This window comes from Trachinotus anak, unplaced genomic scaffold (assembly GCF_046630095.1).
Source record: "Trachinotus anak isolate AG129_WGS33_773 ecotype Australia unplaced genomic scaffold, CSIRO_AGI_Tana_v1 ptg000010l, whole genome shotgun sequence".
NCBI classification, from domain to species: domain Eukaryota; kingdom Metazoa; phylum Chordata; class Actinopteri; order Carangiformes; family Carangidae; genus Trachinotus; species Trachinotus anak.
In genome coordinates this window covers 16,508,036-16,526,316 of record NW_027273861.1, presented here as the reverse complement: position 1 = coordinate 16,526,316, position 18,281 = coordinate 16,508,036, and the positions used below count along the sequence as shown (strand labels likewise).

Here is an 18,281-nt window from a genome sequence, read left to right as displayed (position 1 = left end):
CGTTTAAATGTCAAATGCAGAATTTTATTCTGCCTCTCAAAATAATGCGGCAACACAGTTTGTATTTGTTGTTGTTTGTCACATAGAGTCTGTCCCTTTCTTTTCAAAGTCAGACAAACAGCACAAAAACAAACAAACAAAATAAAGTGACATGATTTTAGATTGTGACAAGGAGCAGACGTCTGTTTTCATGGTGGTATTTGTACATTTGTTGTAATGGCCATAATTTGGCACTGCCAAGTGTAGTCCTTCTGTGATGTGTTAGGAGGGTTTTAGAAGAAAATAGTCATGAATGTGATCCAAAGCACTTTTATTCTTCAACTTTGAGCTAATCAGGTCAGCAGCAGCGCACAAGGAGGTGCACTAAATGACTGGCTGGACCCATCATTGAATAGCTTGTTTGTGCACCAGCACTCAGTCAGGACCTCTTTCTGTCAATCCTTTACTCAAGCTCATGAACTTGTGCAAATTATGTCTCTATTTTTTATCTGTTCTTTTTCTTTTTCTATTAAAAAAGCTTCAAAAACGAGAAAGGACATGCAGGGCATACATGAAGGTACTGGAGCAATGCTTCTGCCCACTCTTCTTGCTGCCGTCCACTCCTCTGTTCCTGTGCTACTGTATATGCCCAAGCGCAAGTTCAGCAGCATGTTACCCCCTGCACTGTCATGTACTCCCTCCCCCCTATGCTTCCTGCTTTTTTGAATAATTACCTTACACACAGACCAATCGTACCCAAAGTGCTTTCTAAGTCAAAATGTTCATCTCCAATTACTGAGGTGGCTTCTTGTCATGGATGTCTATATGTGTCTCTTTTTTATGTTTATTTTTTCTCTATGGGTTGACAGCAATGGTGTATTTTGTTTTTCATTCTGTTTTTCCCTTTTGTAAGTGTTTATTCAAGATTGCACGTCTGGATGCATAACATCACAACTGATACATCCTGTTCTTACATTCCTCTCATTATTCATTTACTGAAGGATTTGCTGCTTTGTTGTTGTTTTTTTTTTTTTCTTTTATGAGAGCTCCCTTCCACTCCTGAATATTACATCTAACACAATTCATTGATTTAGTCAAACCTTTTTTTATTTCAAGGACCATCACCCGACCTTTCATCCCATGTAATGTAAAAACTGTGGGTGTACCTTGTTTCACAGGTACACAGGTTTTAGGTCACAGTAGTCATTTGTTTCATATATTAAAGGGGCAAATCTTTAGCTCTCTCTGGTTAATAGGGTTAGTCAGGTCAATTTTTTTTTTTTTTTTCCCGTTTCACAGAATGCCATCAGGTTAGGTTCACAGTATTTTGGCCATATATATCTCTCGACCATTAGGGAGATCGGTGTCCTCCACCTGCCACCAAAGTCACCCCCCTCAATCCAGATCTCTCCTTCGGGAGGGTGTTAAAATGGATCGAGCTAATTAGCCAGTCAGCGGCCGTGCGCTCATAAAAAGAAAAGAGGGGAAGGGGGAAAAAAAAAATGACACGTGTGTAGTCACACGACCTCCCTAAAAAAAATGTCGCATCATCATTTTGGTTCTTAATGTCACAACATGTAGATTTCAAGTCAGAGGTAGTGACTGCGTTAGAGAGGTTTTGTCGATGTAAATGACAGCATTAATTTGACTAATGACAGCATGAGAGGATCTGGGACACAGATCGTTGAGTCAGCAGTATCTGACATCTGCCATACACGACACAACATCACATTAGCTGCCCCCCCCTCCCCCCACTCACCCTTTCCGCCAGCCGTCACCGGCATTGATTACCTGATTAGATACATTGATTTGATTATTTCCTGAAGAAAAGCCAGCGTCGTGGCTGAAAGTGCGATGCCAGAAAAATGTTGCACATACAGTTCAATTCATACATTTTCTTCTACGTTTTTAGTGCTTTTTGCAGGGAGGTTTAAGGACTTATTGTGCAGTGAAGTATTTGCACTTGACTACAAGTTGATTGCAGGACTGCTGAACTTTGCATTTAGAAAGTTTAGATGGATTTTGGTACTTTGGTTCATCAGACTGTCTCTTTATCCTGTTGGCAGACCGATCTTATAGGCTCAATACACTGTGACCCAAGTGTCTACAGTTTCTCCTTTATGACCAATACAGTTTCTTTCTTATCCAGAAAATATCTGCCTTTAATTATTCTTTTCATATGTACAATTAAAAATAAAAACTGTCCTTTTAGCCTCTTTATTTTCTTCCCATTATGTTCATTTTAATCCCGACAGATGTTATGCTTCATTCATTTCACTTCAGTGTCTGCATGTCTCTGCTCATGCTTGCAAATATATTCTTCTTTTTTCTGAGTTACTCAAGTGTCTTTGTTTTTGTATGTATCTTTTTTTTCTGTTTTCCTTCGGACACAGGCCATTGTGGACACCGTGGATAACCTTCTGCGACCAGAGGCCTTGAAGTCCTGGCAAGACATGAATAGCACAGAGCAAACGCACGCAGCCACCATGTTACTGGATACTTTGGAGGAAGGGGCCTTTGTCCTCGCCGACAACCTCATGGAACCTGCCTTTGTCAAAGTTCCTGCAGACAATATAAGTAAGTAAAGCCGAGTTTGTGGTGAGCAAAAGACAAGAGTTCTCAATTGATGAGAGCTCAGTTAATTTGATTACATTTAATTCATCGAGAGAGTCACTCTTGTGATAGGAAAACAAGGCTGCCACATAAAAAAAGGACTTTGTTTTCATAATAAGCGTTTAAACCTCGGGGGAACAGAAAAAAAAAACGCATATTAGGTTTAACGAGTCGCTTACTGACAAAGTGATGAATATCAGACAATTAAATAGACTGGATTCTCTGATTGCGCACGCTTAGTTTATAAATGTATGCGTCTAGACCTTGTAACTCTATACATTAATGTGAACATTAGCCTGCTGTGGAGTCAGAAAAAAGTACATTGTTTATCCACAACCTCCTCTTCCTTCCCTGCTTTTCTTCAGCTGTTAGACCATATAAGGAAGACTTGTTCTTAGTTGTTGTTTTCTCAGCACTGTTTTATTAGTGAAGTGTCTCACTGGAATGAAATGATCACTTTGCGATTGACGTTTTTATTGTGTAGCTCGTTGTTTGAGTTGTCGATGTGTTCTTTGGTCTCTGCAACATTTCAGTGTGTGTAGACATGTGAATTTTTGGCATCAATATACTCCACTATTTTGTGTTTTATGCCCTTGAATCTGAGTCGTGTAATGAGCGATATCTCATTCTCTTTCCCCTTCACCCCCCACCTCCCCCACCCCCCCCCCCCCCCCCCCGCTGCCTCCCTGCACCTGGCAGTCCTGGATGTGTATGTGCTCAGCACGGATGGCCAGGTTCAGGATTTTAAATTCCCACAATCCAGCAAGGGTGGTATCTCAATCCAGCTCTCAGCCAACACCGTCAAGCTCAACAGTCGGAATGGTAAGCTCTCTTAAATGTACCAAAAGAAAAGAAAGAAAAACTTGGTCAAGGTAACTCTGCTTATTCTGAGATGATGATGAAGTGCTTATTCAGTGTTTGACTTTTGCTACTATTATTGTTTCTTTGTAAAAGTGAAAAGTTTGACTGTATTCGCGTAGGAGAACGAAAGGAATTAGTTTATCTCAAAAACCCCAAGCCCTCTGATTTCACCCAAAACATGGGGCCACATTTAAAAGCTCATTCCTCCAGTTATTTTTTTTTGTTGAGTATTTACACTGAAATAACCTTGAGTGTTTAAGTATTTTAGCCCTCTTTTTGTGCATATTTTGTCACCGCTCTTTTCTCTTCATGCATTTTCCAAATTGTTGTGGAAGCTTGATTTTTCTCATCCTCTCGATGCCTGTCACTCAACAGGAGTTGCCAAGCTGGTTTTTGTCCTCTACAAAAACCTGGGCCAGTTTCTCAGTACAGACAACGCCACCATCCAGATGGCCAACGAGGCTTACGGCCGCAACGTGTCGGTGGCCGTCAACTCTGACATCATCGCTGCCTCACTCAACAAAGAGTCCAGCCGTGTGTTCATTAATGACCCGGTGATTTTTACCCTGGAGCACATTGATGTGAGTCTCCCCACTGGAATGAATGGAGAGGTCAAATTAAAAAACTCCAGGAGGGAACATCCAGAGTAGACAGAGATCTGCAATTTGAATTGTAAATGTCTGGCTAGGTCAGTCGGCAGTTTATTTAAGTCATTGAGCATCAAATTAAAGGAGTCTTTAGAACCTAAGTGAATTCTTAATGAAAACTAATTCTTTAATCAACATTGGGATATAAATGATACCCATTTTCTTTTATAGTGGGGGGAATTAACTCCTAGATTAGCTGTACAATCTAGGATGAAATTACTGGAGCACCAATTATCTTTTGTCTTTTAAAGTTGTCACTAGAGTTCCCAGAGGGCCATGCGTGACTCCATTCTTTATCAGAGAAAATTGTGCAATTCCAAAGACATGCCGTCAAACAATTACGCTTCTCTGTTATTAAGGCCTCATACCCAACCATGCTTCGGTTGATTTGGCAAGCATGTGCCAAATGAGATACAACATATGAATTGCTTCATAAGAGCTGTGAAGTGAAAAATCCTCATCCATATCAGTGTAGAAAAATACTTTGTATGAGTAGGGGGTAAATGGCCTCTGTGTTCTACATGTACTTCAATTTCAGGCAGTCAATTATTTGGACACTTAACCATATCTCTTGTTATCTGCAGATGGAGCACTACTTCAACTCCAATTGCTCCTTCTGGAATTACTCTGAGAGGAGTATGATGGGCTACTGGTCCACCCAAGGCTGCAAACTCCTGGATTCCAATAAAACACACACCACCTGCTCCTGCAGTCATCTCACCAACTTTGCCATCCTCATGGCACACCGTGAAATCTCAGTATGTCACGTCCATTTTTGTAGAGTTATCTGTATGTTTTCTTTCAAACTCACTTGTCGTATTTAAAACTTAGTTCTACATCATGAGATGATCACGCTCACAATAATCACTGCGAGGTTCAGACACACATGACATTGGCTAACGGGTTAGCTGGGTAGTTAGATGTGGCATGAAAATGAAGATAAATAAAAATGTTTTTATCCTTCCCCACAGACCTGGCATGAAAACACATTTCTTTTTACCTCTTCACAATCATATTTTATAATTTGGCTTTCTACCCTTTACCTCTCCCAGGTTAATGGCAGAGTCCATGAGCTGCTTCTCACTGTCATCACCCGCGTCGGGATCGTGGTGTCCCTCGTCTGCCTCAGCATCAGCATCTTCACCTTCTGCTTCTTCCGGGGCCTGCAGAGTGATCGCAACACCATCCACAAGAACTTGTGCATTAATCTCTTCATTGCCGAGTTAATATTCCTAATTGGTATCGATATGACGGAACCCCGGGTAAGCCGGAACGATTGCACCCTATTGATTTGGTTTTGATTCATTCCCTCTCACTTTGTCTCCTCTCACCCCCAAAACAAAACAAAAGACCCTTTCAGAGTGAAATTGATGAGACTTTAAGCATTGTTTGTTTCTAACCTTCCCTGCTTGTCCCTGACACGACATGAGTGGGACAGCACCATTAATATAGATTACTAAGGGGCCATGTCTTCCACTTGACAGGTCTTTTTTCCTCTTTCACTTAAAGCCTCAGTTGCTATGGCTGAGCCTGCAACCATATCAAATTTTTTTTTTCTCACCTACATTTTCGCTTCAGTTTCTTGGAGCACAAAAAGATATTTCTGTGTACAGCTGGGGATCAAAGCTTCCAATGCTGCGCTGTATGATTAAACCTGCTAACTCGAACCCTTAAAATACAAATGGCATTTAAATTTCTGCTGTGCTGATGGAAAGCTAAAGCTGTGCGTAGACAGAGCCCATGTGGTGAATGAATATTCATTACCGTTTTTCATCAGCTCCACTGATATGTGTTGCGCTGAATGGGTGAGGCAGCAGCGTCTTTTCAGGAGGTTTTAATAAAAGACACGATGTATGATATACAATTTTCAATAAAGAAATACAATGGGGACACTGCTTGTCATATTTAAATCATCATAAATTTTTGTACCACAAGTTAATCACAGTTGTATTTATTTATTTATTACGGAAACTGTGATCATATTGTTTATTGCTGTTTTTACCTTGAATTAGTATTACTTGATTGTCTCAACTGGTTTTTGTTTTCACTCAGATTGGATGCGCCATCATCGCGGGGATCCTTCATTTCTTCTTCCTGGCTTCCTTCTCCTGGATGTGTCTTGAGGGGGTACAGCTGTACCTCATGCTTGTGGAGGTCTTTGAGAGCGAATATTCACGGAAGAAGTACTACTATGTGTCTGGTTACCTCTTCCCTGCCATCGTTGTCGGCGTCTCTGCAGCTATTGACTACGGGAGCTACGGGACCGAGAAAGCGTAAGTGCAGCTTTCTGAACAAATCCTTGGAAATGCAGAGCAGACCTGCTGGATGCTACTCTGTGTGAGCTTACCTGCTGTGTCTGTATGTGGCAGCTTTTGGAAAGTAATCTACTCATCATTTCTGCCAGCACCTTGTGTGTATCCCCGGAGACGACACCAAAACATTTGAGCTCCTTTTGCCAGGGATGGGCAGCTGTTCAATTTTTTATGTCATTTGAAAGTGGCTGACAGACTCAACACTGTGGTTTCAGGGGGGCCGCAGCTACATTAATGCCTTTCTGCTCAAAGACCCTCCAGTGACCTCTTGTTTGTAAATGCTCCCTTAAAGAGAAGAGCAGTGTGCAGAAAAAGCCTTTTACGCAGATTAATGGCCATATCTCAGCTAAGACCCAGCTATCAAGAGGGGCTACTTGGGGTCTTCTCTTTGTTTTGTATTAATCTTTAGCTTGTGAAAGGAGCATTTGAAAGCACTCTAGGTTAAATATTAAGTAGAAATTATTCACTCAATGTCATTAGCCAAGGTTACCAAATATGAATCTACTTCCATTCATTTTAGCCACACGAGCATGAAGACAACACTGATATTGTTTTTCTAGTGTGCTGCCCCAATCTAAAGTGTGTGTGTCTTTGTCATAGGTGCTGGCTAAGTGTGGACAATCATTTCATATGGAGTTTTATAGGACCTGTCACCTTTATCATCATGGTAAGCTGTTTCATTTTTTTATTTTTTTTTCTTTGAATACTGAGACTGACAGAGCGAGGAAGGGACTGAGAGGGTGAAAGAGATGCCGGAGATAAAGGAAGTGAGATGGTTGAAGTGAAGGTTGAATTTTTGCTTGGAGTCTCCACAGTGATGACAGGTTAATTTTGCAGCAAAGACAGATTTAGAGGCGTCCTTCAATTCTCTCTGCCTCTCACCAGCTGACAAGGATCAGGGTTTTGATACTCTACTTTTTTATACATTTACACAACTCCCATGAAGTCTCACATTGCAGGCGTTGCCAGACAGCCTTCAAGTTTATGCCATTTGTGATAAAGAAAAAAAAAAAAAAAAAAAAAAGATGAAAATGGGCTGAAAGCTGAATTTTACAGCACATACAGTGAGACGGCACTACTGGATTTTACAGCTCTTTTTTCTACTCCCCTGCGTCTTCCTTCTCATGTTTTTGTCTGCTTGTACTAAATAGCAGGTGACTGTGTCAGGGAGAAGAAGAAAAGCAAAGGCACCTTTCTGTTTGGCCAAGGACCATCAGTGGTGAAGGACATATAGCATATCATATTGACATATGTCCTAGTGAGGCATGCAATTATTTACTGGTCATGACATTATTATCTCCTGCTCCATCAGAGAGGCTCAGAAGAATGAGACCTTAGGGAGTCTTACCTCCCTGTGCAAAAAAAAAAAAAGGGAACTAGCAGGTGGTATTCCTCAGACACATCCACTCAGCTCACCACACCATGTATTGCTTTGCCCTCATGCAGACCAAGGGAAGAGGGAAGAGCAAACTTGTCTTGCTGCTGCGCTGGGAGGACGGGTGGTATTTGTTCAGTGCTGTGTTCATTATCCAGCATAATGGTCGGTACTGTATCTACAGATGCAGTGACCTCTGCTGAACATCAAACTGACACTGAAAATATACTGGAGAGAAAGGGGCACCCATGTCAAATTCCAGCGAGTCTCTGCACACCACTGGCAGCCTGCTAGGAGCTTTCAAAGTAAAGCTATAACACAGCTCTTTGTCTGTGCGGTAACAAAATAAATAAAAGACGAATTTGCTCACTGGACTGCACGTCACAGTTTTTATAAAGGGGGACATTGCTACTCGATGTAGCATTTAAAAATGGAGGAGGAAGTGCACAGAAGACATGGTGTATTTCTATGTTGAACTGAAATGTTGGAGTAAAAGGTTTCCCTTTTGTTTTCACTTATTATTTTTGTTTTTGTTTTTTTTGTTTGTTTTTTTCTCTCTTCACAACTGCTTTGAAAGTGTAAGCATATAATTAAGGAAAAGCTAACACTGTATTAAAGCAAACACACATATCTCCCTGTCTCAGCAAATGCTTTGTCAGACACACAGGAATATGTCTCCTCTCCCTAAATTGGACCCTCATTGTTTTCCAATTGTGTGTTGCTTCCATAATGATTTGCATGAAAAATGCATCTGCAGTGGAAATGATGATCAGGATCCCGGTGGTGATGACCGCAGAGATAGAATCATGACCCTGTGAGGAGCTAATGTATTGTAGCAGAGCTAATGTGTGACAGGACTGAGGTTTTGCAGCACTGGCTCAGGACTTCGCACACCGCTCCTCTGATTTTGTGCAACAATTGACTCAAAAAGACAAAGTACTGTGGAAAGGAGAATCTCAGGGGAGCATGCAGGAGCAAGGTTTGTCTACACCATCCGTGACCCTGGTTTCTCTACAAATTGGCTTTGTCCTTGTCAATGAGGGAGAGGGAGAGAAGGAGAGAAGGAGAAAAGGCACACAAGCAGGAAAAAAAGGAGAGAAAATGAAGCTGCTTCGGCTCATGTCTGGATTCCTGGCACCTCAGCCATGTTTGCGCCAAGTAACACTGGTTTTGACCTAAGGTGGTCATGCTTTTTTCTTTTTTTCCCTTTTTACTATTGGCTTAAACAGGTTCTAAATACTGACTGAAAACAAAAGCTGGTGGAAGGCATTTAGATCCTTGTTCTCAGGCAGAGGTTGCCCTGTCTCAGGGCACAGGGGGTATTAGCTCCATGAAAGGCAAACATGGAAGTAATGAGTGGTGGGGGGAGCCATTAGTATGCTTGAGATAGCTTCGACACAAGGCCTCTTGGATCATGACATGTCGCGAGCAGTTCTTATCATCAGGACAGCTCCATCTGCACCTTTAATATTTTATCCCCAGCAGTTCATTCGGAGTTCAGTGTGTACACACACAGTCCACTTCAGAAAAAGCTTTCTCCGCGGTCCCAGTGTGGCGAGGTGCTTCTGCATGGCTTGCAGTGATGATTCAGAGACAGAGAGACAGAGTGAAGGATAGAGGCAAGGCAGCTCTGCTCTAGCAATGGGGATCCCCCGGGAAAGGCTGCGAAAGCATGTCGGTGGGGGTAGGAACATGTGCCGTGCTGCTAGGTTACTTTAAAGTACTGTGTCCCTCTCCTCTGTCTCATTGGATCCATGTCACCACTCCAGGCTGTGTGAAAGGGTTTTTCAAAAGTCCTCGCCCTCCTGTCCCTCCCCCCTCCCCCACTGTCTGACTCACGCAGGCGGCTGATAGAAATAATGGCTGATAGCTGCGAAACAAAGCATAGTTTCAGTGCTGTCTGTGATATAAAAGAAGGTTCACGATTCAGGGTTTTTTCTTTTTTTTGTGTTTTTCTTTTTTCTAGTCGTCCCTCTCTTTTACTGCCCGGGTTATTGTGAGTGGCTCCATGAGTTGATTGCATGTGGAGGGGTGATGTATTGATCACAGGCAGTCTTTTGATAGCGGTGTGCACCAGAACACGGATAATTTCTGTTCAAGAGTGAATGGCCATGGCCTGAGTCCAGCTCACAAAGGTCATTCATTTATTTCATGCCTTCATACTGGTAGTGCGTCGACATTTTTCTTTTCGCCAGTGTGATAACACTGAAATGCAGCGTTTGTAAGGCTCACCTGGAAAAAAGCTTTTGTTATTGCAAATGTGTTTCTTTGTATGCATTCTTGTTGTTACTCACACACCTCAGATACTGTAGCTCACATATTTGTCTGCTGTATTTTCATATTTGTCTGATTCTTTGATATGCACTATTGGAGACACACATTTCAATTTTCCTTTCTCAGATATTCCCTGACATTATTTATACATGCCTGGCTTGCGGTGCAAACACAGTCTGCTTCGTCTGCTGTGAGTGCATGTACATGCTGTGTCAGGGACTAGTTTACCCCAGAATAAATGTTTTTGAAGTAAATTATTTGGAGCGGCTCCTTGCTGGCCCATCCAGCCTTTGTGTCTCTAAATCATGGTATTGATTTTTAAGGTACCGAATAAATGCAGCCAGAAACACAGCACATAGTATCCTTGTCTCAACCTGATATGTGCCACTGGCTCCCTTAAGATTTAATACATTAAAACAAGCAAGCAAGCGCCCTCTCTCTCTCTCTCTCTCTCTCTCTCTCTCTCTCTCTCTCTCTCTCTCTCTCTCTCTCTCTCTCTCTCTCTCTCTCTCTCTCTCTCTCTCTCTCTCTCTCTCTCTCTCTCTCTCTCTCTCTCTCTCTCTCTCTTCATCTGTCCACACACAAGAATTGAACAAAATATACCATGTTCCCTCCAGTCTTCTGTAGCTGGCTATACCTTATAATATTTCACTATGTGCATAAAATGATATGCAGTTGTTTTGTACAACAAGAGGGTCTCTTATTTCTCCTGCTACTTTCATTCCCTTCTGCCTTTGCCAGACTGCTGCTGTGTGGCTGTTTCTTTTCTTTTTTTTTTTTTTTTTTTTTTAACTGTGATGGATTTTAATGCATTTCCATGCTCTTATTGATATAGAATGACACTAAATTTGGCGCCAGTCGGTCCGTCTGAGCCTGGCTGGAACGATAGATGTTTATTGGATTAGTCTGTGGACATGCGGAGATTTGAAGGCTCTCCTCTTTTAATATATTTTATAGACAAATTAACAGTTTTTTTCTCCCCTCTCTGTCTGCTATATCTTGACTCGTACATCTTCATGGATTAACGCTGCCATTACTCTGTTTTGACAGCTCAATCTCATCTTCCTGGTCATCACAATGTACAAAATGGTGAAGCACTCTACCACCCTGAAACCAGACTCTAGCCGACTGGAGAATATAAAGTAAGTAAAGCGTCACACACTGAACCCCCATCTTCTCTTGCTTATCAGCAATATAACACTGGTGCTATTCTGCCACTACCCCCAGGAAGACTAAGGCACCTTTACTGTTGAGGTAATGATTTTTTTTAAAAATAATTTTTCTTGAGAAAATGCATAATGCCCCCCACCTCCAAGCCAAGTTTCAGTACAGAACTAGTGTGTGAATCATTAACATATAAGAATATATTTCTTTTCTTTTTTTTTTTGGGAGGGGTGGAAGGGGGTGGGGCGGTCAGTTTTTAAATATGATCCAGAACAAATGGAACATTTAACAGAGGGTTTCATTATTTTGACTCTAGACATTTCAAATGTAATACAGATTTTGCTTCAGACTTTTGGCATGACTTAGCTGTCATGATGACTACACAGACTCGTCACAGTCGTTTTTTTGTCCTTTGTTGTTTTGCTCCAAGCCACTAGCCACAGAACTGCACTGGCATGACACACATCACTCTAAGGCTGCAACCTAACTATGCACTGTTGGCTCTGGTAGGGTGGGGTACAGTGGAACAGCTACCATGTGTGTTTGCTGCTGGAATATGTCAAAACCTTTTTTTTTTTTTTTTTTTTTTTTTTATAGATCCCAGCTTCTAGTCCCAGAAAAGAAAATTCCCAACACAACCGCCACCACCCCACTTCACCATCCCCCCTCTAGTTTAGTTTTCTGAGAGTCGCCTCAATATTTATGAAGTGTTTTGCCTGGGGACGAAAAGTTTTCCAAGGCACTAATTGTTTTGTTTTGGGGGTTTTTTTTGTTTTGTTTTTTTTTGCACTTATGTGAAAACAATATTCATTGGTGTATTGGTGTTTACTGCAGGCTGAAATTCAGGACCTCTTCCATTTGAGGTTGCATGGTTGTGAAGCTCACAGAAGAACAGCCCCATCTCAGTTTGAGCCATTATATTTCTTCTTCCACGACTTGGTGCAGGAGCACTGGTGGTGCTATTTTTATCCAACATTTGTTATTTTTCATTTTTCCTTAATGAATGTGTGCAACATTACAGCGCTGTGGTAAAACTGCAATCAGGAGGAACAGTCAGAAAGGGGCTTATTTAGACTTGTTGGTTTATTTGAGACAGATGACTCCTTTATCAAGGAAACCACAACAGAACACATTTACTGAACATGGTGGCACTCGCATTGGTGTGCATTTGTACTTGGTTGTTGGAAATGATTTCTTTTAGGCTTGTTTATACTGCAGAAATACATTGTGTATTAATAGCTGTTTCCCTGTGGTCTTTTTCTCTGTATTTTTTGTGCCAAAGTTTGGTCTGAGACTCAGTTTAGCACCCGTGTCATTGCATGTTGCATGTGAAGGCAAAGTTAACGCACACCCTCTCCTTTCTCTTCTCCTATCATTCTCCCTCTCTCTCCGTTCTGCCATCCACACCAGTAATTATCGCGTTTGTGACGGCTACTATAATACAGATTTGCCTGGGTAAGCTTTTGCTATACACCTCAGATAATTTTGCTCACACACCACCCACGCATACAGTAGCATACATGCAAATTTCACCACGGACTATGTGCTCTTAGTAAATGCTTTCTACAGAATCTTATAATTGAATCAATAACAGCAAAAACATCCAACTTTCAGTTCTTGTTAGACCCTTAATTCCATTGCCTCCGTGATCTCCCTTGGATCAAAGTTGAAGCTATCTCACTCAAACTAACCCACGCTGTTATGCACTCTGATCTAATTGTGTTTCTCTCTTCCTGCTTATCATGCTCTCTAGCTATGAAGATAATAAACAGTTTATCAAGTAAGCACACGTTGCCCAGAAGTCTCCTCTTCAGCTTGTAGTTTATTCTCTCTCTCCTCGTTTATTCTTTCTTTTCCTTTTATTTCTTCCTGTCTTTTTCTTTCTGTGGCCGGTTCTTCCTCTCTCAAACTGCAGCTTCAAAGCCACTCATCCACTGTCCATGTGACTGTTGTAACTTTCACCACATCCATCATCTTGAAGTCCAGTACTGTTGCTGTTGTCTTTTTTTTTTTGTTGTTGTTGTTGTGTGTTCGAGCCTTTGAACTGTGACCACTGCTGGTGTGTGAGGGCTCCACAGGACCTTCACACACGATGCAGGGAATCTCCTTTTCCCTTCAACTCTTTCCACATACGCCTGGTTCTCCAGTTCTGATAACACACTCGCTAGATCATATTTGGTATATGATAGTATTAAATGATTTGTAATTTATTTTGAAACAAGTTGTGCTCTCTGATTACGATGTTCTAACACATATAAAGTTATTTACAGAAAACCAGACCAAGGTTGTGCTTCCTTCTTGTCTGTTTGAAGGCAGGAACTGCATTCGAGTTTGGGCGGAGAGTGTGTGTGTGAATGGAGGGGTGGGGACAATGGGAAGGGGTTTTTGCTGGTTTTTCATGGATTTAATGATTAAACCCCAGTCATTATTCTGTCACTGAATGCTTCTCATGCTGGGTTTTTTTTTTTTTGCCATCCTTTAGATCCTGGGTCATGGGTGCCTTTGCCCTGCTGTTTCTGCTGGGTCTGACATGGTCCTTTGGTCTCTTCTTCATCAATGAGGCCTCAATTGTCATGGCGTACCTCTTCACCATATTCAACACCTTCCAAGGAATGTTTATCTTCATCTTCCATTGCCTTCTTCAGAAGAAAGTAAGTTTGTCGTTATCCACAGGGCTCAAAGACAGTGATTTTTCTTTCAAGGTTAAAGGCTTCTGAATTTGAGCGGTGCAGGCTGAACCTTCACATCGGCATGCAGAATTCACAGAGCACTTTATGCTGATATAAAGAACAAACACAGCTTGCGTCAAGATCTTGGCTAAGTCATATGTAAAGTCAACATTGTATGTAAACACTCGGGTATTTGCCCACGCAGGTCCGCAAAGAGTACAGCAAGTGCTTCCGCCACACGTACTGCTGCGGAGGGCTGCCAACTGAGAGCTCCCATGGTTCTGCAAAGACCTCCACCACACGGACCAGCGCTCGCTACTCCTCTGGTACACAGGTAGAGCAGCAGCTTCGTACAGCCAAAGACTCACCGCGTGTCAATACACAATGAGAGGAATAGCACCATGTTTCCCTGCACACACACACACACACACACACACACACTCATCATACAGCTCATTTATATAGTTATGGTTCAAACAATTGCTCATGAGAATGCACTTCCATCATGGGCATGTAGGCATCGCACAAGAAAAAAACAAAAAACAAAACATGCACATTGTGCGTTTATCTGCAGAGATAGATTAAGAGACACAAATATTATGCCACATTTTACAAGCAGCGTCTGCTGTACTGCATGAGTACCTTTCTTCTGTTCTGGCCCTTTAGCACTTGCTTTTTTATCTTTTCTCTCACTAACGTCATGTGCATGGGAAATAGCACCGCACTGTTTAAAGAGCACTGCAAGCACATTTTCCTGCGGGGAAAGCCGAAAATTGCAAGGAAACATATTTTCTTTGTCCCTTGGTTATTAAAGGTTAATAGGCCTTATTAGACAATACCTCTAGATGTGCTCATAGAGAAACATCCCCACCACATGAAAACATCCAGCCTTATTGAAGATACTCAGGACTGGAGTGCAAGTCTCTCAAAAGCTGACTTAAGTTATGTAAGTTTTGAAAGACACATGGACAGGAAGTTGGCGTAAGTGCTGTCCTTGCCTCACTGCATATTATTAGGCCTGTGAGTAGAGATATAGTCAGTGGTATGTACACACAAAATAAATGAAAGTTGATCCGAAAGGTGAGCGGGCCTGTTTAAAGTCCTAATGACTGTCCCTTGTTGACCTGACAGAGTCGTATCAGGAGAATGTGGAATGACACCGTAAGAAAGCAATCTGAGTCCTCCTTTATCTCAGGTGACATCAACAGCACCTCCACCCTTAACCAAGGTCAGTTCACACCTCATTTCTCTCTACATGCACACCTATGCACACATTTCATCATTCAGCTAAAAATATCTCCTTCAAGTTCCAATGATCTCGCACCACCGTGCAGGATCCTTCTCTGGTAATCATAATAAATGCCTTCAGCTTGAAAAGACAGAGCAGTGCAGTTAAAAAAAAGATGTAGGCCTTTAGTTTAGTCTCCCTGTTCCTGTCAGTGAAGGATTACAAAAATCCATCCTCAAATACCCTGTGCGCTGTCATTCTGGCCAGTAACGTCAGTCTCAAAGTGGGGCAAGGCTTGAAGAACGTTTTTTTGTTTAAGTGCTGGCTGTCCAGAGTTCATACCCAGGCTCAGGGGAAACATAGACAAAAATAAAAACAGGAGGAAATAAAGTCTTATTTCAGGGAAATCTTAACACGCAGAGAGAGGCCATTTGTTGCCTGGCATATAAGGCGACCTCTGTTACTTTACAGGGAGTTTATGAGGGAGGGAGGGGAAAAAAAACTGTCATTTATTATTTAGCTTGAACACAAATATGATGATGAGAAGATGATGTTCAACTCTGGCTGACCTAGAGTGCTTGGTGTGTTGTTAGGCTTTCTGCTGCCTCTGAAATGGCTTTTCAAGCATGCAAGGGAAAAGAGGGTTTACACCGAGGTAGTTTAACTTGACTCCCTCTGCTCCTCCCGTCTGACTCCTGTCGCTGCCGCTCTTTGCCTTCTCTCTCTTTTTTGCCGTCCCTTTCCACAAGGTAAAAAAAAAAAAAAAAAACACCTCCGGCTTTGAGGCACATTTTGACTTTTACATCAGTAACAACATAGAAGTACGACTTTTGTTTCCTACAGTGCCATTTCCTGGAGATGTTAATGTAAAGGTTGGATATTGATCACTCCGGGGTGTAATAGCCTAGTTACCCGTGAGAGTCCGTGCACTAAAGGAGGGCTCTATCTCCTGGAAGCACTTCCCTGTCATTAAAATCATCCCTGGAGACTTCCCAATATGACAGATGGCATTTAACACAGGTGATAAATGGCAGTGGAAATCCTTAAAACACACCACAAACCGGGGGGAAAAAACGAGAAAAAGAAAGATAAGGTTTTGGAAGAAAATGGCCAAATATGAGTCTAAATAAAGATTTTGATATCAAAACTTGGAAGCATTTTGCTCTTTGTCATAGGGAAGATTTTATAATTGGACCTAGATCAATCAGCAAAAAAACCCTAGCACAATCACAGGAGTGCAGGGTGCTATTTTTGAGAAATGATATTTGCTGAAAATAATAAGTAAATATGACTTATGAAAAGCACAGATGACAGGATGCAATAATGAGCGCAGTGGCTTGAAAATTTCTTTATAAATGACCTGCAACACACATAACAAATGAACTTGAAAGCTGAAAAACACCAGCTAAAGTCATTAAATATAAGAAAGGCCTGCAAACATTTTTGGCGTTTGCAGAAGTAGCTGGTTTGTCGTATCTCAAACTTTATTCTGTATCATCAGCTTTAAAATAAACCCCCTAGTTTCACATGTTGCCAGACACCCTGGATGACACCACATACACCAAAAGACAGAAAAAAAATGTCCTTCACTTCTTTTCTTCATGAAACTTTAAGTCTCTGTCGGCTGACTACACCAAACTGATCTGCTCCTCTTCTGTCTTGCCACTCCAGGAATGACCGGGAATTATCTACTAACAAATCCTCTTCTTCGACCACAAGGCACTAACAACCCTTATAACACCTTACTGGCTGAGACAGTCGTATGTAACACCCCCACGGCTCCAGTGTTTAACTCGCCAGGTGTGCTTACTTAATACTTTCACCATGCATTCATGCTTTCCCTCTCTCTCTCTCTCTCTCTCTCTCTCTCTCCCTGCCTCCTTTCTTTTTCTCTCTCTTTGTCTCCTCAGTTGAGCATATGGCAGGCCAAATGAAAAGCAGGATGTTCTGCAATATCGCCTTTCCCTCTGAATCATTGTCTCCCAAATACTTGATACAATACTTATTGTGTGTCTGTGTGTGTGTGTGCCAGCGCCACGCATAGACAATAAACATTATGTGTGTGTGTGTGCGTGTGAAAACACACACACATTTTCATGTAGGACACAGATTTTTTTGTGGTTCATCTCGATCCAGCCTCTGCCTTCTCATATTTCTCCTCTCCAAACTCTGACCAGGACATAATGATTAAGATGGGAAAGAGATACTGCACATTCTGCCCTGAGATAATGTAAACAGTGGTGTAGACCTGAAGCCGTAGTATAAACTGCATGATTATTAAGATTTATGATCCCGAATGTATCCTGTGATTTGTTACTTTCAGAGGGAGTTTTCCTCTTAAAAGTAAAAGTTAAACCTATGTTGCTTAAATAAATCTCCTGAATGCAACTTTTGCATTAAGCTGTCCATGTATAGGTATTTTTATTAATAGCTGATAACCATTGGACATGGCATTTAAGCATATATCACACTGTAAAGACTGTGCTGTGATGATGTGTGCTGTTCTCTCTTGAAACTGAAATGGCATCTTTTGTCATGTTTTGTGCTTCTCCCCTGTGCTTCCCTCTAGTGACCTACAGAGAGACAAGTATGGGAGTAAAACTTAACTTTGCCTATCAAATGTAAATTTTTTTCAGCATGCTTATTAAAAACAACCAAAAAACCCCCCCCCGGCACAATCACTGGTTTACTTTAGGCCATTAACACACACTCAGTGAGCAAGTGGTTCACAAAATTATTTACCCCAAATTCTTCTCTAATCTGAAAAGAAGTCAAAGATTTCTTTAGTGATTGGAAGTCATCCTTGAGATCTGACAGCTTTTATCCCAAATGCCCATTACTCTGCTTCTCTCTCTCTCGCTCTCTCTCTCTCTCTCTTCTTTGCTTAATTTGTGATTTTAATGGACCAAAACTTTGTTGCTTTTTTTCTGGAAGAAAGGAGCATTTATCGGAAAGGTTTCGTTATTCCTTCTTTCTTTTCTTTTTTTTCTTTTTTTAACTTCTTATTTTCTTTGCTTTTCTTCCAAATTGTCTGTGGCATTCGGCAGTCTCAGTGTCCAGTTGGATCCCCCTCACACCTTTCCACACAACACCTGTCTGGACACTAAATTGCCTCCTAGCAGGCGTAAACACATGGATGTCATGGCAGCAGCTGTTAAA

General features: G+C 41.6%; 1 protein-coding gene across 26 annotated transcripts in view; it reads left to right on the top strand.

The window, feature by feature from the left end:
- adgrl2a (adhesion G protein-coupled receptor L2a) overlaps positions 1-18,281 on the top strand; it is a 94,954-nt gene that overhangs the window by 72,672 nt on the left and 4,001 nt on the right. For 6 of the 26 annotated variants that reach the window (XM_071487984.1, XM_071487958.1, XM_071487960.1 and 3 more), the window contains 14 exons: positions 518-556; positions 2,373-2,556; positions 3,292-3,414; positions 3,829-4,034; positions 4,685-4,858; positions 5,153-5,362; positions 6,153-6,373; positions 7,013-7,079; positions 11,112-11,203; positions 13,708-13,876; positions 14,100-14,228; positions 15,026-15,122; positions 16,794-16,922; positions 17,692-17,709. In XM_071487984.1, the coding sequence (XP_071344085.1) occupies positions 518-556; positions 2,373-2,556; positions 3,292-3,414; positions 3,829-4,034; positions 4,685-4,858; positions 5,153-5,362; positions 6,153-6,373; positions 7,013-7,079; positions 11,112-11,203; positions 13,708-13,876; positions 14,100-14,228; positions 15,026-15,122; positions 16,794-16,922; positions 17,692-17,709 (1,858 nt within the window). Of the gene's footprint in view, positions 1-517; positions 557-2,372; positions 2,557-3,291; positions 3,415-3,828; positions 4,035-4,684; positions 4,859-5,152; positions 5,363-6,152; positions 6,374-7,012; positions 7,080-11,111; positions 11,204-13,707; positions 13,877-14,099; positions 14,229-15,025; positions 15,123-16,793; positions 16,923-17,691; positions 17,744-18,281 lie in introns of all 26 variants that reach the window. The other 20 variants (XM_071487981.1, XM_071487980.1, XM_071487978.1 and 17 more) reach the window with 10 other exon arrangements.